The 24,928-nt window shown below is 38.6% G+C and overlaps 1 protein-coding gene across 2 annotated transcripts in view; it reads right to left on the reverse strand.

Moving 5' to 3' along the window:
- znf385b (zinc finger protein 385B) overlaps positions 1 to 24,928 on the reverse strand; it is a 62,372-nt gene that overhangs the window by 33,475 nt on the left and 3,969 nt on the right. For both annotated transcript variants that reach the window (XM_032568105.1, XM_032568103.1), the window contains exons 2-4: positions 3,951 to 4,088; positions 3,695 to 3,838; positions 3,412 to 3,525 (exon numbers count right to left, since the gene is read on the reverse strand). In XM_032568105.1, the coding sequence (XP_032423996.1) occupies positions 3,412 to 3,525; positions 3,695 to 3,838; positions 3,951 to 4,086 (394 nt within the window). In that variant the 5' untranslated portion in view covers positions 4,087 to 4,088. The remainder of the gene's footprint in view (positions 1 to 3,411; positions 3,526 to 3,694; positions 3,839 to 3,950; positions 4,089 to 24,928) is intronic.

Consider the following 24,928-nt stretch of genomic DNA (forward strand, 5'->3'; position numbering starts at 1 on the left):
ATCAACTTAGAGAACTTAAATGGTTCCAGAAATGCTTTCTGAATTCGCTTTAGCAGATTAGGTATTACTATTATTTGGATGTTATCAAAATTGGCAACAAAAATATAAGATTGTAATAATTTATGCTCTTTTTATAGGTTGCCAATTTATGTGGCCACATTATTCAGGATTTAAGGCCTCCTGTTTAGGCAGCTCCAGTTCTTATAGATTGTGTTTGACACATATTCAGGGCATAACCATTTTCTTGTGTGGAGTCTGACACAGAGAAGTATGAAATGTCCAGTTCTTCATACCTCAAGTAGAGAAACAGTTTTCTAGAGTGTGAAAAAAAAACAACAGGGAATTTAAAATGAGCCCGGACAAATTCATCTGAGCTCAGCTAAAACGAATCAAAAAGATAAGAATAGCTCATTTAAGTCAGAATAATCTATGAAAAATAAGTTAATATAATGTAATACTACATAAATTATGCAAGATAAGCTAAAACAAAATAGGCTAAGCCAAGACAAAATAAGATTAAAAAATGGGAAAATAAGTAAGCTAAGAAAAAAATAAATAAGTGAAGCCAAGACAGCAGGAAATACGCTAAGCTAAAGCAGAATAAACTAAACTAACCCCCCCAAAAAATCTAAATACCACAAACTAGGAGCAGATAATTAGCATCTCAAAAGTTCAAATAACACCTGAACTATGACCTCAAATCCTAAAGGAGTTACAAATGAGGCTTCTAACAACAAACCTTCACTTGTGAAAAATGTCATTTTGGATTTATAAAGGGTCATATTCACAGAAAATCCAACATAAATTGTGTCCTATCAGGTTTTGGACTCAATCATGAGATGAAAACAAAACAGACAAACACACACACACTGACAAACACACCCCAACACATTCTCTGACCTTTCCTAGGGGGCAGCAGCTGTTAACTAAAATCCAAAGTCATTTTCACCCAGTAGCCAGAATCTTAATTTTGCCTCTGCTACCCACCAAAATCTGCATGTCTCTCAGAAAACAACAAGCATAACCAGCGAGTCAATAGCTTGAAGATCCACCGTTAGCAGCACTCACCCAAACTAGTTTTTGTCAGTATGACTTTTCCAGTCTCCAGGGGAAAAAGCGTACACACAAAAAATGTGCGGCGCCATATTTTACGCACAAGTCGGCATGTATAAAAATTTACTTTGCGTTTAAACGTAAACGATGAAACTAAACCGAATTTATCCTCAGACAATAAGCTAACACGCACACAAAATAAAGAAAATAAAAATAAAACCATGTGAAAACCTCGCTCAACAGGTTTGATTATTTGATTATTTTTAAGGTGATCAAGGTGTGCATACAATCACACGTATATAAGTAGCTGCGCAAAGGAGCGGCCTAATTGTGGCACAGTGCTTTGGCGCTGATGGAGAACATCACCAATGGAAGGATTCAGAGAGAGCGATTGATCATATTGATCTGCTGGAAAATGTTGATTGGTTGAGTGAGATAGTTTGAGCACCATAACCCTTGTGCTTTTTGAATGTACTGGAGAACTGTTTTCCGCTGCCAGTGATTTTATAGCAGTAACCTTGTATGATACACTGCCTGGCCAAAAAAAAAGTCGCCACCAAAAAATGGTCACACTCTCTAATATTTTGTTGGACCACCTTTAGCTTTGATTACAGCCCGCATTCGCTGTGGCATTGTTTCAATAAGCTTCTGCAGTGTCACAAGATTTATTTCCATCCAGTGTTGCATTAATCTTTCACCAAGATCTTGTATTGATGATGGGAGAGTCTGACCACTGCACAAAGCCTTCTCCAGCACATCCCAAAGATTCTCAATGGGGTTAAGGTCTGGACTCTGTGGTGGCCAATCCATGTGTGAAAAAGGTGTCTCATGCTCCCTGAACCACTCTTTCACAATGTGAGCCCGATGAATCCTGGCATTGTCATCTTGGAATATGCCCGTTCCATTTGGGAAGACAAAATCCATTGATGGAATAACCTGGTCATTCAGTATATTCAGGTAGTCAGCTGACCTCATTCTTTGGGCACACAATGTTGCTGAACCTAGACCTGACCAACTGCAGCAACCCCAGATCATAGCACTGCCCCCACAGGCTTGTACAGTAGGCACTAGGCATGATGGGTGCATCACTTCACCTGCCTCTCTTCTTACCCTGATGCGCCCATCACTCTGGAACAGGGTAAATCTGGACTCATCAGACCACATGACCCTCTTCCATTCCTCCAGAGTCCAATCTTTATGCTCCCTAGCAAACTGAAGCCTTTTTTTCTGGTTAGCCTTACTGATTAGAGGTTTTCTTACGGCTACACAGCTGTTCAATCCCAACCCCTTGAGTTCCCTTCGCATTGTGCGTGTGGAAATGCTTTTGCGTTCACAATTAAACATACTCCTGAGTTCTGCTGTTGTTTTTCTTCGGTTTGATTTGACCAAACGTTTAAGTAATCGCCGATCACGATCATTCAGGATTTTTTTCCGACCACATTTCTTCCTGGAAGACGATGGTTCCCCACCATCCTTCCAGTTTTTAATGATGCGTTGGACAGTTCTTAACCCAATTCTAGTAGTTTCTGCAATCTCCTTAAATGTTTTCTCTGTTTGATGCATGCCAATGATTTGACCCTTCTTAAACAGACTAACGTCTTTTCCACGACCACAGGATGTGTCTTTTGCCATGGTTGTTTAAGAAATGAGGAGTTACTCATTGCATCAGCTGGGGTTAAATAACTTGTTGCCAGCTGAAAGATGATCGCCTATGCAGTACTTATCCAATAGGAGGCTTGTACCTATTTGCTTAGTTAAATCCAGGTGGCGACTTTTTTTTTGGCCAGGCAGTGTATATTAAAAACAAAAACAGTTCTTGCTAAAATCTACCTTGTCTGACTTCGCTGCTTGGCTCTCCACAACCTGCCTCCATGTTTCCAAACATGATGCTGTGAAATATGGCTAAACATCTCTAATTCAGATCCTTGTATCAAAAAAAAACTTTGCTCTCTTGTGGAGAGATTTTTTCAGATTTCTTGCCACATTCATTCCGAAAAGAAATCTCTCTTGTACGTTTACAGGCAAGACACGAGTCTTTGGCTTCTAATTTCTCTGTTGTTTTTAAAATCTAACATGAAATTGGAATCCTGTAAAAATCTGAGATGTGGCTTTTGAGGTAATTTTATTAGTGTGAGCATTGGTTGGTAAAGCTCTTTTCTCTTTGGCATCTTGCTAATACCCATGTAAACTCTAGACTTTATGTTTCTTTTAATTAGCACCCTCTGAATGCTACTTTCCTTTTAAAAACCAATGGATGCAAAAAAATGCGGTTAGTTTTTTTCCCGATCAATCTATCAACAGTTACAATAAGCGCAGCATGCCAGACATAGCAGAAGAACGAGCTGCTTTCTGTCCTACCTGCAGTCGTGCTGGAAGCACTGAGGGCTCGATTCAGTCCCCCAGTCTGAGTCAGTCCTGCAGGCTGGCAGTTAAACCCTGCGGCTGGAGGAAGCGACCTGGTCTGAGCTCCAGCTGGAATCAAAGACAATAACATCCACTAGAGCTCACAAAAAGCTGACAAGTGATATTCTTCTGCCACTATGGCAAGCGTTGCTATTGATACCACAGCTGACAACAACATTCCCACATGGAGATTACTCTGGAGGCTGCTGCTTAATTCAGCCAGCAGCACTAACCCCACCTGCTGCCTGTTGTCGTGTCTGCCCCGCCTGGAGCTGCTTCACCCTCCGGAGGTGAGACCTGCCGTTGTAGTGCAGCTGGGCCTGAGCAGTGGAGGTCAGCTGCAGGTTACACACCTCACACAACGAGTATGTCCCGCCCTGGCCTGTAGGAAAACAGCAGGGGGAACAGGCGGAGGAGTTGGAGGGGGTGAGTGTAGCTGCAGGAGAGGTACCAGGAGATTTAACGCACTATTAATCCTGGATCACAACAATCACCTGGAGATGGAGTCTGCTGGACTGGGAGAGGGAGGGCTGAAGGTGTGGGTGTGTCCATTAGCTCCTGACCCATCGCTCCAAAGGCAAAGATCTGCCCGCTCTCCAGAAGCAGAGAAGGGCTCAGTGGCGTCTTCATCACTAAGAAAAAACAGGAGAAATGGCAATATGTATATATATAAAAATCTGTAACAGAACCGCTTCTATGTTTTGTAATGGCTAAGCTCTGATTCATGAAAGGTAGAGAAACAGCTGTCATCCTGACAGAAAAGTCAACATTTCAATCTCAAGTCCTTTCATGTGTTGATGAAGAATAAATTGGGTAAAAACAAAAACAGCAACAACAACAAAACCATGCTGACAGATTTGCAACAGTGATGTCTGACACACCACTGCTGAAGACAGCATGAGGGTGAAGGTGACACCAAATAACACTAAATGAAAGCTCTCCTTGAGACAGAGTGGACGGCTAATCCGCAGACAGAAGGACAGACAGGAGTGCGGACTGAATGACACCGGATGCAGCAAACCCTCAAAGGGAAAGTGATGAAGTAATGAGTAAGAGGACAGACGAAGGGTGACATATGTGGACATATGTGGATGTGGGTATTTGTGTGTCTATGTGTGTGTTGGTCAGTCCGTGACTCTGTCCATCTGTCGTCCCATCAACTTTGCCAAGTCACATGACCACTGACAGACACACATGTCCACTTCCTCCCATTCAATCTGAAGGTAATTTTAAAATTTAAACTAGAACTGCAAGCAGATAGCAACGGGTCCCAAGCCTTTCCCAGCTAATTTTAAATCATAGTTCTTACAAGTCGTTATCTTGCTCGCATTCGGTCATTTTCATTTAAAAACGCACCGTCTCCACTCACCTTCAACACAACGATCGTGTCATGCATACATGTTTAAAAAGTAATTTTATGGTGGTTTATTAACCTTTGCACATTACAAACGAATTGTTCTACAATTTCCAAGTTTTGCTTGCCGTTTGTTTTTCGAGAAAGCAATCGCATGATTGAACTGCTCACTCAAAAGCCACTCACTTGAGAAAGAGTAGAAAGACACACAAACCCTGCTTGTAAATATTCTGCTCGTGCAACTGCGTTTGTAAATTGGCCTGTTGGGGTTTCAGAATCCAAAGCTGTCGCGGAGCCTCAAAATCCAGCCTAAAGACAGATTGGTTGTTTGCAGGCAGTGTGAATGACAGACAAGTAAACTTAGTAGTTTTTCTGGAAACTTTTTTTTTTGTCTGCTTTGCAGGAAATGAGAGGCTTATCGTTTGCCAAGCTTGTCGATCAGTAAAACAACCCGTAAGCTGATTGGTTAAGATACTTTAATTATACAGTGATTGTTCAGGTAGCGGAGATGCAAGAGCCACCCAGCATTGATTTGTGAGAGAGTTGGATGCAGCACAACAGACTTCCACTGACTCTCCATCCCAGGCTTTGTTGCAAATGGTCAAATAAAGCATATCCAGGAGGAAGTACAATGTTTGTTTGTTTTTCTCTATTGTGTAACGATAGAAACAACAGCAAACATTAGGGCTATTCAGCAGTTCTGTTAGAGCAGTGAAAGCAAAGTAAAAAGAAGCTGCTCTCGTGGAGGCGCCCAGGTTCCCACATCCAAGGACAATGTTGACTCCCTGTAGAAGCGTACATGTTCCTATTACAACGACAGAGTATGTTTTAATAGATCAGCACATTCAAAAATAAGTACATAACACATAAAAAAAGAAAGTAAAATCAGTGGAGAAGTTCACAAGGTTAGAAAAAGAAACACTGAGTGTGCACTCCATGAAACTGTAACACTTGAGAATTGTGTGGATGTGCGAAATATAACGGCTTCGTCAGGAAGAATGGCTGGATTGCAAAAACATCTAATCAAGTAAAGTCATGCTGAACCTCGAGCAGCAAAGCTGAATTTCTAGGCACATCTGAGTTGGTGGTTTAAACAAACACGGGACGGAAATATATTCGTTTTATGAAGAGATTTGTGCTGCTCTTGCTCCTGATGTCCCAGTGATATTTTCAGGATTCTTGTGTTGTAAGGAAAAAAGCAATCATCTGCTAGCATTGCATCTGCAAACAAAACGTGCTTGAAAAGGCAATCGGATCTCTTTTGCAACTACGGAGCATGTGAAAATCAAGTTAGAAGAAGCACAAAAGGAGGAAGAAGCTTCAGGAAATTCGGCAAGTCACGTCTGAAGTCTCTTGTCCCAAGTCCAAGTTAACTCTGAAGTATTTACTTATCAATAGCATTTGATCTAGTCTTCCAGTAACATTTGTGTCTTTGGTTGTTGAATTAAAATCTTCTAATCTTTGCAATGAAGCTTCATTTGACTCATCAAAATCTTTTAACAATTGTTTTTAATCTTCTGAAGATTAATTCTATATACAAAAACTGATATGAGCTGGTTTCTTGTTTAATATAAAAGATGGAAATGTTTCAGTTTTCTCATAACCTGCATGATTTTACTGCACATTAAATTAAATTCCACTTATCCAGGAAGTGGAAAAAAAGTACCTCTTATTTTTAAGAAAAAGGAATCAGCCGAAGTTATCAGCAGGTCAAAATTTTTATAAAATTGGAGATCACAAACTGATTCTCAGCGAGTCAGTTTTTCTCATTTCATGACTTTTACAGAAACATGTTACAGTGGTGCAACAAAAGTGAACTTTGAAGAAACAGAAGACAGTTAAATCAATATGATTACATATATCTAGACTTGAATGCTTCACAGATTGATTTAACCTCAGAATAAATAATAAAACCCAAAATCGAGCATTCAGGAGGCTACAAAGTCATTTTATCTAATAACGTTTCCTTGTATCTGCTAGTTTAAACTTCCCTTCGCCACTCCATGAATCAGTTTTTTTAGCCTGCCTAAAACCTAAACGTTTCGAATCACACATGAAAACACAGAATAACGTCTGATGAAGTTGAAACATCATATTTATTTCAGTTCTTCAGTTATTTTTATCATGCAGGTATTCCAGCTGGTCGCTAGCATTTAGAGAAGCTCTGCAGATGCTGGTTAATCAGACACAGTGATGAATTAGCTACTTATGCTCTTACCTGTACACACACACACACACACACACACACCCCGACGCCCGCACACGCCTACACGCACACAGACCATCTCAGAGCCAGCTGATGCTGACATCAGCTTCAGCAGAGGAAGGATTAAATATAACTGCTATACTGAACAGGGAATTACACACACACACACCCCTACAAGTATGCGCACACACAGCCGCAGAGGTAAATACAGGAGCTGAAACACACTGCCGCGCACAAAGTAAGATTTAAACAAAGACTCTCGGTGAGCAGAGCGTTCAGGATTAAAGTCAAGTGAAATGTGTGCATTTACCTTTGCCTTCGGTCCTGTGTGTGAGTCTAATCCAGGCTGACCAGGCAGTCAGTAATCAGAGAGGCCAGCTGTGGGTTATAATCCCACACACACATGCACTACAGCCAAGCAACAATGTAATTTCTGCCTGTGGAGGAAAAAGCTGAAAAATCTTTTCCAGTGGTGCTTCTCAGTGGCAACTTCAAAGCAGCAGCTGACTGAGTTTTAGCCTCATCTCAGTTTCTTTCATGTTACTCTTAAATAGAGTTCATCTCCTCTGTCCCGGCGATGATCCCAGGCCACCTTTTGACGGCTAAATCCAGACGAGGAGAACTCGGATCAGTGCACTAAGCACAGCTGTATGAATGAGTCAAAGCTGACGCCTGCTCATTTCAGTCAAAACTTGCTCACACGATGGAAATTCTTGATTTCTTTTTTTTTTTTTCACTGCAAACACTGACGAGAAGGCGTCCTGGACTGCACTGCAGGAACATTTAACATCATCCAAGAACTCTTTCACCTCAGCACTACATTCCTCTAAAGTTCATGAAGAATGTGTGCCGACAAATATCTCAGTTACTTTTAAATGCATGTGTGAAAAAACTCAAAAGTCAGTGTTTTATCCGCTCTGATCACCAAACCTATGTTCCAACATTTTTGTGTGTGTGTGTTAATTACTGCGCTTAGGGGAATAATTCTTTATATTCTGACAAATGAATGGTACAACAAAGTACAGGCTGCCTATCTGACAGGCTTCAGTTGCCTGATAGAACATAAATGAGTTTAGCATTTAAAACCAGGATGCAAATTATACCAAGACACTTTCGGACAATGTTTTCCTGAATGTGGAAGCAAACATATACAGCATAGACATATAGTGTTAGAGACGCTTTCCTGTTTTAATGCATTGTCTGTCATCTATATGCACTCTCTGTCCAGACGTTTTGGCTTGTTTGCTGTCTCACTCATATTATTTTTAGTCACCTCCCATTGTTAATCCATAGGGTTTCATATGTCCTTTGCTGCTTGAGCAGCTTCAGCTCCTCTGAATGTGCTTAGGGGAATTTTTGACTATTTGTCCAGAGGCGCATTTGTGGGGTCAGGCACTGATGTGGGACGTTAAGACCTAGCTTGCACATGCACTCTCTAAGATCACCCCTACTATCAGGAAGATTCTGTGTAATTCTTCCCTGGAACAGCCAGGGACAAAATGGTTCATTAAAGTTGGTTGAATTAAATTGTCCAACACTTCTTGGTATGCTGAACCTTTAAGTTCCTTTCAATGAAACTACGGAGCCAAACTCCTGAAAAAACAAACGCATACAGAAAATGACAAACAAAAAAAATAACGTAGAAATCTGTCTATAGCATTTAGAATATCAAAATTTAACTTTGTATTAGTTAACATGTCAGGAAAAGATGGAGGTTATATTTTGCAAAAGGTGAACCTTTTCAAAATATAAATAAGAGGTAACGCTTTATTTGATATCTGACATTAATATTGCTTTTATGGCATCTTATCTACATCTATCGATGTTATAAGTATGTGAATTTTCCTACACTTTTCCAACTGTAAATAATAACACAACTGACATTGCTTCTGCTTTAGTTAAACACCATGCAATCCTGCACTGCATCTCTGTCCCTCTCACATAAACAACCAGCAACAACATGGAAATAAACATCGGTTATTAATATCAGTCCAGTTTTACTTATCGGACCAATATCGACATGTTAAAAGATGATTAACGTTGGTGGATATTGATGTTAATACCAATACATCATGATTCAATAAATTTGCCTTCTGAATTTATTGACTCAGAAAAATAAGAAATGTTATAGCTGATCAATATGAACCTGGTTGCACCCACAACATTGTCCTAGCGACAAAATTTGGAAATGACAGCATAAAGGAAAACAGCTTTCCTAGTTAGATGTCTTATCTTTCCCTGCTGTGTATTTATGTCAGAGGAGTGGGCAATCAGGCTGAATGCTCTGGATCCTGCTGGTGTTATAGATAAAAGAACAGAGGGCACTAATGTATGGCACAGTTCCCTGAAAGAGACTGCTGTCCACAAAGACACACACACACACCCGCCCACCCCCACGCACACACATATCAACCTGAGGGAACGACAGGACAAAGAAACTAATGGAAATGTAACAAGACAGAGAGGGGTCTGAGAGTGGCTCGCTCACCCTGAGGCCTGGATCTGGTAATAACAGTGACCAAAGACAAACACACACACACTCCCACCAAGGCACGCAAACTGAGCAGAGCGGCGGCCAACAGCAGCAGAGATGCTGGGGACAAACTACAAGACACAGTTTGATGTGTATTCCTGTAGGATTCCAAGATGGGAAGTTGCTGAAATTTTTGTTTTCTTTTACCAATAAAACAATTAGCATATTTGGAAATGTTTATGCAACTTTATCTATTATAATCTTTGTATTTTCCTACCAGAAAATAAATCTACTCTTTCCCCGTTGATGTGTGTCTTGTCTTTTCACACAAGCTGTTCATGACCTTCAAAATGTTCCATCAGGTGATATCTGAGCAGATTCTTTTATATATAACCCGCAAACTGGAGCAGTTCTGACCTAAAACCACAAACTAAGATATGCACCTACGCAGCCTTTTTTCAGAGAAACAACCGCCTGTCAGGCCGGATTTAAGACAAAGAGTCTTCTTCACTCGTGACACGGCCACTAAAAGAACAAGCAGCCAGTTTGTGTGAGTTGAATCTGCAGGAGGCTGAAACCTGAAGACGCTCCGAGGACACAAACAGGGACCTCCATTCAGATAATTATGCCTCCTTCCTCGTCCGGTCAGCGATACAGCAAACGAGATTGAGTCTTAATACTCATGAGACGCATGGTTTTTAACAATGTCAAAGATTCTGATATTTGTGCTATTTCCTCACAAAAAACTAAACTACCAGTAAGGAGTCTATTCCTTTTTTTTTTTTCAAATAATTTATAAATTGGCAAAATCAGTTTATCAGACAGTCACTGGTTATACTGTTGAGTATTACCAGTGACCATAACCAGCGGGTCTTTTTTATGTTAACTGAATGCGACATGTCTGCAGCATATGCAACCACACTCTTCAGTGTGGAGTTTGTTATTGAGTGAAAATTCAAAGTTAGCTATTTTCAGTCAGAAAAGCACTTTCTCACTCTCATCATTTAGAGTCATGGTGCAGGCATGGGGCCCTCCACCACCCTAAAGGGCCCAGAATGATCAGACCGAACTTGAAAAAAATAGTGATTGATGACCTGGAAAATCTGTGGACAATTTCTGTGCTACTTCCATCCTGGAGTTTGTTGCCATTTGCAAATCTTTGTAGGCTGATCTGGAAGAGCCGTACAGATGTTCGTACTTCCTCACGGTCTCAGACAATTGCTCCTCGAACCTCTTCACCTGCCTCTCTGGCTCAAAAAACAAGAAGTCGAGTAGTTGGAGCCAGACAACATTCTACCCAAGTGCTTTTTTGAATCAACAAAAAACACCAGAAATTATAAGAATCTGGAGGTCAAAGCCTTGCTAAAGAGATCAGAAATGAAAAACTCAGATTTAAATAACACAAATTTAAAAGTGCTCATGACCTTTAGCAACATATAAAAGACTACATTTCTGTTGGTCATTCTGACAGTCACGCTTTTTGAGGACGCCGCAACGCTTTAGTCATCGGAGCAGCCATCATGCGACGAAATAAAAGACGCAAGCAGAGCGAGAAAACATTCATGTCAGCAAAACGAAGCGCTTCAAGTCAGAAAGGTGGAAAGACGAGTCTGCAGACAATCTAGGATCCTGTGTGTTGGTTGGTTGCTATAGAAACTCTTGGTAGTAAAAAGATGACTCAAGCGGTTGTGTTTCCATCCAATGGTATTATGCTAACAGAAAGTCAGTCCCTGGAGATCCTTTTTTCTTTAAGTTTTATTTTACCACAGTGTTCCTTTTGTCTCCGTCCTTTTGAGTTTGTCCCTCCGTACCTCACGGCCCCGGATTAGGAAGGATATCTGATTTATGTTGCTTTTTCTTCAGCAGGGTTACATTTACTGTTTTTTAATACTAATAGGAATATTTCGGTGAGCTGTCATTTGAAGAGTCAGGATCCACACGTTAACTTTGAAATGTATATTCACACTTCTTCAATTAAAGCCATAAAATGATGCAATGCAGGTGTGTGCGCATGTGAATGCATGACACACAGAGATGAGTGTTTTGATAGATGGCGAGTGAAATGTAATTAAAGAAAAAACTGTGTAGGCTGCAGCTTATCGGGAGCAATACAGTGCATGCAGGGTGCTGTATATAAAAACAAAAAAAAAACATATAGTAGTAAAATAAAAAAAGGAAAAGTCTTAAATTGTAGTCTGCACTGGGTTCCTATAGATAAGAAAAACTCTGGATTTTTGCATCATCTGTGTATCTAGACAATCTGTAATGTATTTCAGGAAACTCATAGCGTTTTCATTTTTAAAAACCGTAGTCCAACCATTTTTTACATATCAGTTTTTAATGTAATGGAGCTGGAAGAAAATGCAGCTTTTTTTATAACCTTCCAGAAAATACTCCTAAGTAAAATAAATATTGGTCCTCTAGCAGCCTTGTTTGCCGCAGTTCCCATTGTTTTAAACTTTTAATTAGTACTCTGACTGTAGATATGGGCAAGTGTGGAAGTTATTTTTTGATAGCCACTGCTTCACTTGCATGGCACGTCCTTTTGTTTTTCCCACTCAAAAACTGGCTGAGAGAAACATCTGTCTGTCAACATATTTATATGCAAGGGAAACAGAGAATTGTGGATTTCAAAATGTAATTTCCAAGGCACTCAGATCAAATATTACTACTTTTTTACATGTTTATTAGCATTGTTGTCACCGTTGACACGTCAACGTCATTATTACTTTTTGTTGTTAATTTTAGAGGATCTGTGTTGCTATAAACGGGTTTGAACAGTGAGGAGTGCTATAGCTTACCAGAGGTAGGCCTTAAAACAATGTAGAAGTTTAGAAATTTTAAAGTTGACCAGGTTCGCTCTTTTTTGGGGTTTTACTACCTAAAAATACTCCCGTTTCTATTCTCTTCTTCTTTTTTTTTTTTTTTTTTTGCTGGAAATTAAAACTTGTATTCTACAGGCTCTCTTTTTAAAAATTGAAGGGTAGATTTCATAACATGTAGAGATATGTATCCCAGCTATCGCAGTTGTTTTTGTCAAGGATATTGATTTGATTGTTCCCCAAAATCTAACAATAGCTCATGTTTAAATGAAAAGATGTGGTCTGGAGTGTTTGTTCTGATCTCAAATTCTCACAGTGGTGATTTGATGTTGCATGATTTAAGCACAGCTCTAGGAGTAAACCTAACGCACACAGAGAGCGCAACAATGCACATTCGGTTTGTTCTGTCCAACCTTCACTTCAGGACACTGTGACTTCGGTTCTGTCTTTAAATAGCTGCTCTGCTCCATCGCCATGTGACTCTTACTGCTCAAGGTGAAGCTCTGCTCCTCTTTAAAAATCCAGGACTGAAGTTTTCACAAAGGCACCTCAGACTCAAGGGGCCCTCATCTCCAACGACAGAACTCTCTGGACAAGGAAACCAAAGGATGTGACAAAAACCATTTTCCCTGTTAACGAATTTATTGGCAGAAAAAGAAACAGGGAGCTTTTTTCCATCATTGTGTTGTTTAAAATTGAAGTTTCTTTTTTATTAAAAGTAGAATATGTCACTATAACTAATATCGCGATTTTTAGGCAGATTTATGTAATAAAGATATGTCTTTAAAAAAAATCAAACTGTACAATAGTTCTCAAGATTCCCTTTTTTACATGATGTCTACCAGTTATGTAGAAATAAAATTAACATTCGAGGTCAAACATTCCTTACAAAATTAGCTGGATCCAAATGATAAAAAAAAAACATGCAGGTCTTATTCTAAAACAAGAACATATGTACACAATACTTAAATCTTTGTTACACCAATTCAACGACAAAATGTCTGTCCTTATGTAATAAATGATGATTCAGATTCAGCTAATTATAGTGAAAATGCACAAAAAAACCCTGAACTGAAGTAAGTGGTGAACAGTTCGCTCTTTTCTGAGTTTTTTGTGTGTGAGCAGGTCTTTATGGCTGACTTATTTTCATATTTGTGATTTGGAAATTGAAAGCTCGCAGAGCATCACTTTTTTAATCTACAGCTTGCAAACAAAAAGACAATACTCTGAACAACAAGGACTTAAAAGAATGTTTGTTGTACATTTTTGATTAAGTCTATAAAAATCAAAAATAATAATAGATAAAGGTTATAGTCAATTATCAAAGCTTTCATAAGTAATGTTATATTGATTTTGTAGCAGCTTAAATGTCTTTGTAAATTTTGTGGCATAAAAAAACAGAGGTATTTTTACCTAAAGTATACATAACATAATATAATCCCATGCTTCAGTGTAACAAAAGTAAACTACAATTCCCATGAGTCTATTTTACTAATAAGTGTACAAAAGGTAAAAATAATGTTCCACCTTATTTTGAAAATCTGTACGGAGTATTTTTCCTGCCTAAACAGGAAAGAGATGGACCAGATGTTCCTCTATTACAGCCTGTCAGAGATTAACACACACACACACACACACCCACGCCCACACAAACACACACACACACACAACATACTACATCTAGGTTACCCAGCAGGCTGTGTAGGATTTGGTAGGACATGATTGGTCAAGCCAGAAGAAGATTGTGGGATTGGGATTATAATCCTCAGATAAATGTGTGTTAGTGTCTGTGTGTGTGAGTTTTAGCTCAGTTGGTATAATCTGTGGTCTAATAATAGAGATTACCACTTGAACACTTCTGAGTGCCTGTCGTCTGATTTACCCCCCTCCCTCGTCTGGTAGGCATTCATGAAATTCCTTTGACCTCTGACCCCAACATACCAGAAGATGAGTCGTACCAGAGAACGTTCACTTTGGGAACTGAACACTGTCATATTATTCACTGACGGGATTTTTAGAAAGTAGAAGTCCAGTAACACCAAATAACAAAATTGTCAGAACCAATGCAATTAAAATCTCACAATATATATTAGAATTTTAGTATACAGTTAAAATGTTAAATTTTTTATGTTTTGTCTCCATAATTCCTTAATCCTTCTGCAGTTTCAGTGTGACGCTCAGGAGGAGAGCAGGAGGTGTCATGGTTGGACAGCAGGGAGTGGAGGAGGCTATCCCGTCAGACCGCCAGTTCCCGAAACCACAGACAGAAAAATAACCTCGTGAAACCGCACATGGCGTCAGTGCAACCTCGCTGGACTGCGCACAGAATAAAAAGCTTGTGGGGTTCGATGAACCCCGTCTCACAACACGACCGGAGAGTTAAAATACTTAATTACCACTTGAGGAAGCTGAAGTTGAACTCACAGCTTTCACATAGTTAGACAAAGGTTTGAGCAAACATAGAACTTATCAGGTCTTTTTCTTATTTTTGTTGTTTTACTTGAATTGTACCTTTCTTATAACATTATACTTCTTTGGACTTGTGTTCAGTTGCTGTTTTTGTGAGTAATTATTAGTAGTTTGTTTCTATTTTCTCCATAGTTCTGTTCAGCCACTTCCTGTCACTCTGGTTATATCTTGATGATATAATCTAACATTTTGTGTCTCATTGTGCAACATTTTCATTATTGCTGGTATGCTAAGGTGATGCCATCAGTTGAAGAGGTGCAGCTGTATATAGTGGCTGTCTCATTGCTGTCTAAAGCTTCCTGTTGCAGCACTTTACCAGTAACACTCCTCTGAACACATTTATTAAATGCTTAAATTATATAAAACTTGTCACTCTAGGGGTCCCCTAGAACGCCAGGCCTTTGGATGTGAGACTGATGTGAGGTGACATCCGTCTCTTCTCACTACACGTAGTTCAGCTGGAACAGAGAACAGAGACATCTGGAAGTACTTTAGTCAAATTTTGACTAAAATGTATTTCTGACTACAGTAAATTTTAGTTAAAATTTACTTTCACTAAAACATGAAAGTAAATTTCAAGTTTAAGATACGTTGTTATCTTTTAAACACAAATTTTTCATCCATTTGCCTGTTAATTAAAGAGGTGATAATCTTTTTTTTAAGTTAAGTGTGTTCTTTTATGGCAACAAATGCAGTGCAAATGTTTGCCGTATATCAATTCCACTTATTTTTATCCTGATCCCTATTTGGGATTGATTCTCATGAAATATTGTAAGTTAAGACCCCAAAGAAGTCTAGAATAAACTTTATTTTTCCATTATTATTAATTTGAGTCTTATCTCAATATTTTCTGACTTTGGACAGAATATTGGATAGAATATAGAAAACTAACTTAAAAACCTTTTAATTGCATTATGACAAGCAGATGAAGCCATTAACTTTAATCCTAATATTTTTTTGTATTTCAATGTCCTGTTGGAAAATCCTGCATAGTAGTTGTAGATTTTACTTTGGCTCTGCACATCTCAGCAACACGAAAAACACCGTTACTCTGTTGTCTTTCAATTTCTTCACACAATTTACAATATCACGTCCTATTTCAAGTTATTTTTATTAAATAACATGTTGCTTTAAGCACGAATCCCAAATTTTTGACATCAGAGGCCAGTTGAGAATATCTGACTGGTCACTGCAAAAGGTTAAATACATCCTGCAGGTCCATCGTAGGTTGGCACGGCAACAGTCTCTTCAAAGGTGCAAATCAGCCGTCTTAGCGGGAGCAGTGAAGGACTTGACGCCACAGCAAAAAAGCAGCAACGCAGACCGAAAGAGGAGATGACGTCTATGACATCATTTCCTCCTCAACATGCTGACTCATCAAACATTCAACACCTGTTCCACTCAACTAATGGGAGAAGAAACGTGAGACAAACACGTAAACACACACGCGCATTGTGCGGCGTTTAAGTGTCTCCTAACTGAGGAATTTCAAAGCGCAAAGTGAAGCTGGAAGCTGACAGAGTGACATCACAGAGGACGGCATGTTGACAGTTGAGGCGCGTCTCGGTTTCTATTAAAAGAACGGCATCACCTTGACATTTAAAACACTGTGACGTCGTGTTTGACTTGATTAACCTTTCTGTCCTTTTCCTGCTGATGCAAAGACGTTGCTCGTCTTCCTGATTGACCTAAAGTTGTGTCGATATACTGTCATATTCAATACATGAGGCTCATTTGTCAGATTAAAAGTTTCCTTTGAAACTGACATTCAAGCAAGTTTTTTTATTGGTCTGAGGTAATATTCTAATTTTAAATGTCACTGTTTCTTTACCGGTAAGTAATAAAATCATAGCAGAAATAAAGGCTTTCAAATAGCCATTGGTGGGTCATTAATCTATATAATAAAGTTGATAAACTTTATTATCAACTTTATTACAATAAAGTAATAAAGTTACTTTATTATCAACTTTATTACAATAAAGTTGATAATAGTTCCTGAATTAAATGGACTTTTCTATAATATTCTAATTTATTGACTGGGTCTGCATTAAGCATATTTTTTTGTTGTTTTCTTATGATTTACTGTATTTATGGGCTTTCTCTAAAAGTGGAATTCTGATATTTTAGTTTTGTTTGGTTATACAGTAAATAGCCAATATTCCAATAATTAGTATCTAGTTTCAGGTTTTTACAGACCCATGAGGTAGTAATAAACACAGATTCTAGATATTTTTATCAAAGTAGAGTTTAAGCAATGCTAGAAACTCTTCCAAAACTCAAACTTCCTGTTTTCAGCACATGGCGATAGTGTTCTGACAACAACGTCTGCACAAATCTACATCACTAGAAATTAGTTTCCAGTGCTGGTTGGCTTCATCACGCACTAGTGGGTGTGGATGACGTGGGCTGCAAGGTCACTGTTTCCCAAAAGCTCAATTTGTAACGTTCATACTGTTGTGCTACTAACTTTTGAAAAATCTTTAATTTGGAAAGCATTTATGAACATGGCTATGAACATGGTTTTATCACCAAAAATGTCCTCCTCAAATATCTTTCAGAGTAAAAAAAAACTGTTTGCTACATTAAAGCCATGTTTTCTTTCTCTGTGTTGCAGAGCTGCAGTGACAAGAGCAACACCAAAAATGTGATGAAATGATTATGATTGATAAAAATAAACGATAATCAATTATTATAATTATTGCAGTAGTAATAATCAATAATTGTAACTAATTGTCAATGTTCAGGTTGAAAATCTGATTTATTCCAGTAAATATCAGAATATTACATCAGACCAATAAAAAAGTCTTTTAGACTTTAAATTGACGATCTAAAAACAAAAAAGAATTATATATCCGTCACATAAAACATCAATTTCTGCAGACAAACAGGATCATATTGTGAATGGACATCTAAACGAACCATTTCTCTATTTATGTTTAGACAAAAATACAGTGAAATGTTCTAAAAAGCTACAAGCAGCAAAAGAACTACAGTTACCCTTTGAACTTTGAGTGTGACTGCACCAAAAAATATCGTCAGTATTTACCATGCCCCCCACATTTACTGGCACTCTAGGCAAATATGTGTGAAACCTTGTAAGAAATTCATCTTTATTGCAGATGTATAATTTCATTAACATCCTCCAGGTCTCCAACAAGGGGTTTTTCAGGGGTTTTTTTTCTCCTCGCATCCTGCCGTTTGTGCTGGCAAGATAAATGTGGGTCCTAATCCAGCATTGTTTGTCACAATGACAGTAGCTTTACACTTTTTATTATTGCTCTGACTGGAGATATGGGCAAGTTTATGCCAATACGTTGGAGGCACAGTGGAAACAGAAACTTATAGACGACTAAATAAACGTTTCAAGAAACTCTCTTCAGCTTAACAAGGTGGAGAATAAATGAAAGGTTTTTTAATATGTGTACAGAATTATTGCAATAAAAAATAACTTCATTTTAACGGTCTTTGCGAGTTTTTAATGGGCAGTAATACATTTGGAGGTGCTACACAATGTAATCATTGCACAGTTTATTTGAGACGCTTTGTGAGTTGTGACGGATAATCGTTGGTGTGAGGTTATCGAAACAACATCTTAAACAACGTCGCCGCAGTCATTCACTTCCTCCAGGCTGTTATTCACGTTCTAATTTGCAGTTATGATTTAATGTGACATTTTCTATTTGGTCATGGCTAGTGGAAAGTCCCAGCACTGCGGCGTTGGCAGGGAGTCCCTCAGGGGTGTGGGTGTCAGCGTGGGGTCACCGTGGATTAGGCCTCTCCAGCCACGTCCCACAGATGCTCGGTCATATTTGCATCTGGTAAATTTTGGATGCCAAAACCAAACCTGGGGCTCTTTATCCTGTCAGTGGGGAGCAGTGGCGGGTTCTGGCATGAGTCAGGCCCTGGGCAAGCCTCGCTCTCCTCCTGTGACCCCCAACACAACCAAACACTCACTCATTGCCTAGATTAACCCCACTCTGCACACGAAAAGTCTTTACAACGTAATGATCAAACAAGTATTGATCTGAGGATAATTGATCTAGAAGGATAACTACAACATTTTAGAGTTAAAGTTGGATTAGCGTGTAATATTTTTATATAATTTTAAATGATTCACAAATTAAAATACTCTTTTTGTGCCTAAAACAAAGAACAAAGTAAAATGTTCTCAAATCTTAAATTGTGGTTTTGAAAACATCTGATCTTTGGAGTCTTATTCATACCGATGCACCGATATAAAAACTTGATATCCTAGTGAAGAAATACTAGTTATCTATATTTTTCTAAACTTCAATGTCGACATATTGTGATCAGTTTAAATATGCAAAATCTTAAGCTACAGGTGTTAAAAAACTGTCCAGGCTCATTTAAAAACAGGGAAGTTGCTCTTAATTACGGCGCTGAATTATGATGAATTATTCACATGGCGTCGCAAAGCCTAAAAAACAGCTTTTCAGACTGATAGGTGTCAGATAGTGTCTTAACTTTCTTTAACTTGTGACATGTGATGTGTCACTTTGTGAAATCTGCAGCCTACTTCATGTTGTCAGACATGTTCTGTTTGAATTGCTTTTTGATTCGAAAGGTTTGACCGTGATCAGGCCTACTGAAACCGAGCTGTCAATAGAGTTAATTTATGAAGTGGCATTACTTTTCCAAACAGGATCGGGTTGGTGTGGATAGTTTTTGTTTCCTTTATTAAATAAAACACCACTATTTGTTGGTCCTCAGGTAATTTACTATATGTATGAAATGAAACTTAGATTAACAATCTCAAACGTAAACAGCTCTGGAAAAAAATCAAGAGACCACTTAAAATTATAAGTTGCTCTAATTTTACTTTTTGTACGTATATGTTTGAGTAAAATTAACATTGTTCTTGTATTCTATGAATTACTGACATTTTGCATTTATTTACAGGAAATGAGAAATGGTCAAAATAACAAAAAAGATGCAGTACTTTCAGACCTCACATAAAGCAAAGAAAACAAGTTCATATTCATTCAGAAACAGCAAAACTAATGTTTTAACTCAAGGAGAGTTCAGAAATCAATATTTGGTGGAATAACCAGGAGGTTTTCAATGGGCTCTTCATTTTTTCCAGAGCTGTATTGTATAATAAGAACGCAAAAACAGATTAAAGTTTTTTATGGCACTCTACATACATTTTCATGTATCACTTGATCTAGATCTAAAAAAAATCCCTTTAAGGTTCGTGTTTTAAATTTTTAATAGACTAAAAAGAGGCAGCTCAGTGAGCTCAGTTCTGTAGCTTCACTAGCTCAGTCATCAAAAGTAGCATCAATGCGATAAGTTTTTCCCAGTTGAGTGTGTCAGCGGAGATTATCGCTACACATGTGTGTGGTTCTAATGCAATATATTTTCACATTTAGTCCTGCATACATGCAGCATTTCGCTCTGTGATTGTAGCTGAACACTAACAAGCTACAAAGTCTCATTAATAGCCAACAAGAAGAAAATAAATATTTCTAATAAGATCAAGAGTGGAAATCATGTTCTGTTTTACTCAATGAACATCACAAGTTAAGCTAAATAGATAAAAAAAAACGATATCTAGGTTTGAACAAGACCAGCACCAGTTTTCTGCTGTTTGTGTTTTGTGTTAGCCAGCTGAGTAAGCAGTCGACTGTTATGAACACAAACACCAGAACATAGCAACGGGGATTTAGTCTGAGCTGCTTTGGGATAAAATATGAGATCTGAACATCATTTTCTGACTGGTGAGACTTCTCACCACTTTCAGTAGCCTTCCAGGTAATGTGTGTAGGAGTGTGTGTCGTCATGACCTTCACAACCTCAGTGTGTGTGCATGTAATTCCTCCGAGACGGGAGTCGTGAGCAAACACTTCATCACTGCCGTCCTATTTACACACACGCGCGCACGCACACGCCGACTCATAACTTCTGCCTTAACAATTTCACCCACAATCACAAACACACACCTTGTATCGAGCCTAATTCTGCTTTTTGCAATAATCACCCAATCACGTTTCATTATTGTCATCTATTCCTCTTTATCACATGACAGGCAATTAATTAAAAATATCCTCAGACAACATGGGGAGCAGGTGCAGATGCACACACTCGGGCACAGGTAGCTCCATAAATCACAGCAGACAGAATGGGAGTAATGAAGTGGCTCACTGTTAGCACTCTGTACTGTAGGCACCAGCAAACTACCCACTGCACACACCGCAGTGGACCGTGTGTTCCTGCTAGGGTGATAGAAAACTGCCTTTGAGGGGAAACAAGTTGTTTCACACAAAGTGGATGTGCAAGATCATCAGCCTTGAATCTGGGTGGCTGGTTTTAATAGAGCTTGGAGATTGCTCTTAATGGGGCATGAGACGGTTTCAGGCATTAAGCTACAGAGAGGTTCTAAAAAGTCAGGGTTTCAAAATTTGCTAAGATGAGATTAGAGATGTCACGAAATGTTAATGGCGCAACACAATACTGTCCCTCTCCTGCACACTGCTGGAGAGCTGAATGAAAAAAAAAAAGGTTCCTACACTTTTTAAAAAGTAATTCTGATTATTCTGGCCAAGAAAAATACACATGACGCTGCAATTTGAGAACCTTCACTGAGTTGATGAATGGAGAAAAATTATGATCTAAGCTAAAAAAAAAAGGGGGGGTTTTGAAACAAACTATGCCTACTGAATTATCAACAAGTAATTGTTTGGTGTCAGAATGATGCCCTGATGCCAAGCTAAACCCAATGTTTTTGATTACTTTACAAAGCTAAACGGCATGTTTTTAATCATTTTGCCAAGCTAAGCCAAGCTTGCTGTTTCTGATTGCTATGCTAAGATTAGTTCTATGTTTCTAATCAATATGGTAAGCAAAACCCCAATGTTTCTGATCACTATACCAAGTTAAAAGGAATTGAATTGTATTTTCAAGGCATACAATTGTGGCATTTCATAGCACAATCGAGTTATATGTTACCGTCAGTTGGCATAAAAATGTTATATCCATCAAAATCAATTTAAAAGAAATTTTACTCAATATGTTAAGCTAACAACTAAACCAACAGCTAAACAGATTAGTTTAAGATTAATATGCTAAGCTAACTTTTATGTTTCTGATTGCCATGCTAAAATAAACTCCATGTTTTTGATTGCTTTATTAAGCTAACAGCAAAGTCCCATGTTTCCAAAAGCTATGCTAAGCTAACAGCTAAGTGCTAGTGTCTTCTCAGCAACTGTTATCTCACTGGGTTTGACATGAAAGAAGAAGAAAAAACACTGCAACTGTGTGAAATATGGCTTTCAATTAAAGACAGATGTGGAATATCTGTTCAAACAAAACAAGAAGGGAGTTGTTAGCTGAGCTCATTACACCTGCCTGCTGCTGTCTGTCCACACATACAGAAACTCAAATGAGGATCTCAGCAGCTTCAGAATAGAAACAACAGTTTGTGTGTGTGATTTTATTTTATTTTTGCATGTGGGCAGGCGTGTGTGTGTGGGGGTGTGTGGGCGTGTGCGGGTGCCTGGGGGCGTGCGTGTGTATGTGTGTGTGTGATCCCTGCAGGTTTCCAAACTAATCTGCCCTGACGTAACAACATGCTGCTTCTCAATCTGCCCACTGTTGGAGTCCTGGCACACAACAACACACATGCAGACACTGTGTGTAGGAATGCTGTCATAAGCTATAAATAGATAAAAAATTGATTTATGTGAAGACGAAAAAAAGAGCGAGTGTGTTACTGAAGGACATATCTACCTACAGAGTAAAATTGTAAAAGCTTTTTATTGGGATTTTAGACCCGACCTTTTATGCGCAGTCTGTGAGTTAAAAATGGACCGAAAGGTTGAGGAAAAAGTCTCATAGCAGGTTAATCTCTAACATTTGGGTATTATTGTCTGGCAATGATTTAATGCCATCTATCAGCAGGTTGGGATGCCATAAAATAATGCCATCTTGTAGAGCATTAAGCTGTTGGCCATTAATCGGCCAACAGCTTAATGGCCGATTTATTTATTTATCTAACAGCCAGTTGTTTTTCTAATTCAATGGGCAGATTAATCTGCGGTATTAAAAGTAAAAACAGTGTGTTTATCCAGCCAAAGCCCTACCTTAGAACAACACTGGCTCTGAGAGATCACAGCGTCATTCCTGTTGATATTTTTTTCCTTATTCTTGCATGGTCTTTCTTTTTGAGGTTGCGAAGGCTAAGTTGTTCAAGTGGTTCATTCAGACTCTGGGACAGTTTCAGTAGATGACATATGTACTTATGTGAAATTTAAGTGAAACTTATATCCGCACCAGTAACAGCTGCATGAAGTTATGTCTTTTTAACACCGCTTTAAAGGTTTAATTTGCCTATGTCGTGTTGAAAATAATGGTATTCAGAGCTTGTCTGTAGTAGCATGAGCACTGGCCTGGTCTCTCATTGTGTAAAAAGAGCTAAGTTTAACTGTGAAGTTATCGATTTACTAGTCTATGTACATTTTGACCCTCACCTTTGGTTATTAAGATACGGACCACCAGTAAAAGAACACTGGACAGAAGTGGCTGTAAAAGACTATTTTCCTAGGGTGGCTAAGAGTTAGCCCGAAGGCAGACCAGGGGGCAAACTAGAAACTCACTGGAGTACAAAAGGAAATAAAATATTATTCCTCCTGGACTGAGAACGTGATCTCAGATAAGCGGAAAACAACGGGTGGATTAAGGGATGTTGAAAGTATAGACAACAACAACAAATCCCAACTTATTCTCATTATTGGACAAATGTTGAAGCACACTGTTTCACTCCTTCAACGCAAACAATCAGAGCAAACACAACAGCTGTATTTTCTCCTTATGCACAGCAGGAGGCTCTAAGCAAAAAATAAAAACCAAAAGTAGTAGCTCGTCTACAATCTGTTATCAGCATCATTTTGGACTAATAGTAACAATTATCATTTAGCAAATAATTTGTCAAATGCTATACTGGCATCAGTATAGTACAGGCATCAGCAGCATAATTCTAGTTAATACCTCACAGATACTCAGTAATTAGTACAGAGCAAACATACGATAACAGAAGATAATGCCTTCATGGTTTAGTATGATCAAAAATATCAAGTGAAGAAATTAATTTTTAGATATAAATCCCCCAAATCCATCAAAATATCCAGTTGGGGGCGTGCCGTGGTGGCGTAGTGGTTAGCGCGACCCATATTTGGAGGCCTTGAGTCCTCGACGCGGCCATCGCGGGTTCGACTCCCGGACCCGACGATATTTGCCGCATGTCTTCCCCCCTCTCCTTCCCTGTTTCCTGTCAGCCTACTATCATATAAGGGACACTAGAGCCCACAAAAGAGACCCTGGTGGGGCACAAAAAAAAATAAATCCAGTTGGGAGAAGCTGCAATATTTTCAAATCTGGCCAGAGATGCCTTCTTGCAATCAATCATGTCCAAACTGACCCACTATGGATGGGCTAATAAAGGTGTTTAGAATATAGTCACCACTGATTTGTCTCTGAGCCAGCAACATATCGTCCCAGAGCTGAAATGATCAATGTTTGTAAGGGAAAAACATCATCAAAATTCATGACTGTGACATAGTGAAGACTATGTTGTTCTCATTATTTACTAAAAGCAGACAGTTATCAAAAGACACACATTTCTGTACATAAATTTGACTTTTAATTCAGCCAGTGGTCCCCAGTTCTGGTGTCCTGAATGGTTTAAACGTGTTTCTGATCCAATGCAGCTTATTGGACATGGCATCAAATTCTGCAGAGGCCTGGTAATGGTCCATTTATCTAAACTGTTTGTGTTGATTAAGGGACACATCTAAAACCTAAAGAACACCAGCTGACATTACGCAATTTGACAACCTATGAAAAGACTCAAGAATGTGCATTTATATCTTTATTATTGTTTCGGATCATAGGGGGACATTTTGTACTTGCCTTGAAAATCAACAATTTAAAGTAATTTTTGTAAATGTGATTAATAAATCATATCTTACAGCAGGAGGCCACTTTGAGGTATTTTGGTGTCATTCTTTCTGGGTCAGCTGACTCAAATGGAGATCAGAATCTTAATAAATGAAAATAGGCTGAAAAGACAATGTTTTCAGGTATTGCATTTCTATCACAAATTATTCCCATAATTTAAAAAACATATTTAA

This window comes from Xiphophorus hellerii, chromosome 7, assembly GCF_003331165.1.
Source record: "Xiphophorus hellerii strain 12219 chromosome 7, Xiphophorus_hellerii-4.1, whole genome shotgun sequence".
NCBI classification, from domain to species: domain Eukaryota; kingdom Metazoa; phylum Chordata; class Actinopteri; order Cyprinodontiformes; family Poeciliidae; genus Xiphophorus; species Xiphophorus hellerii.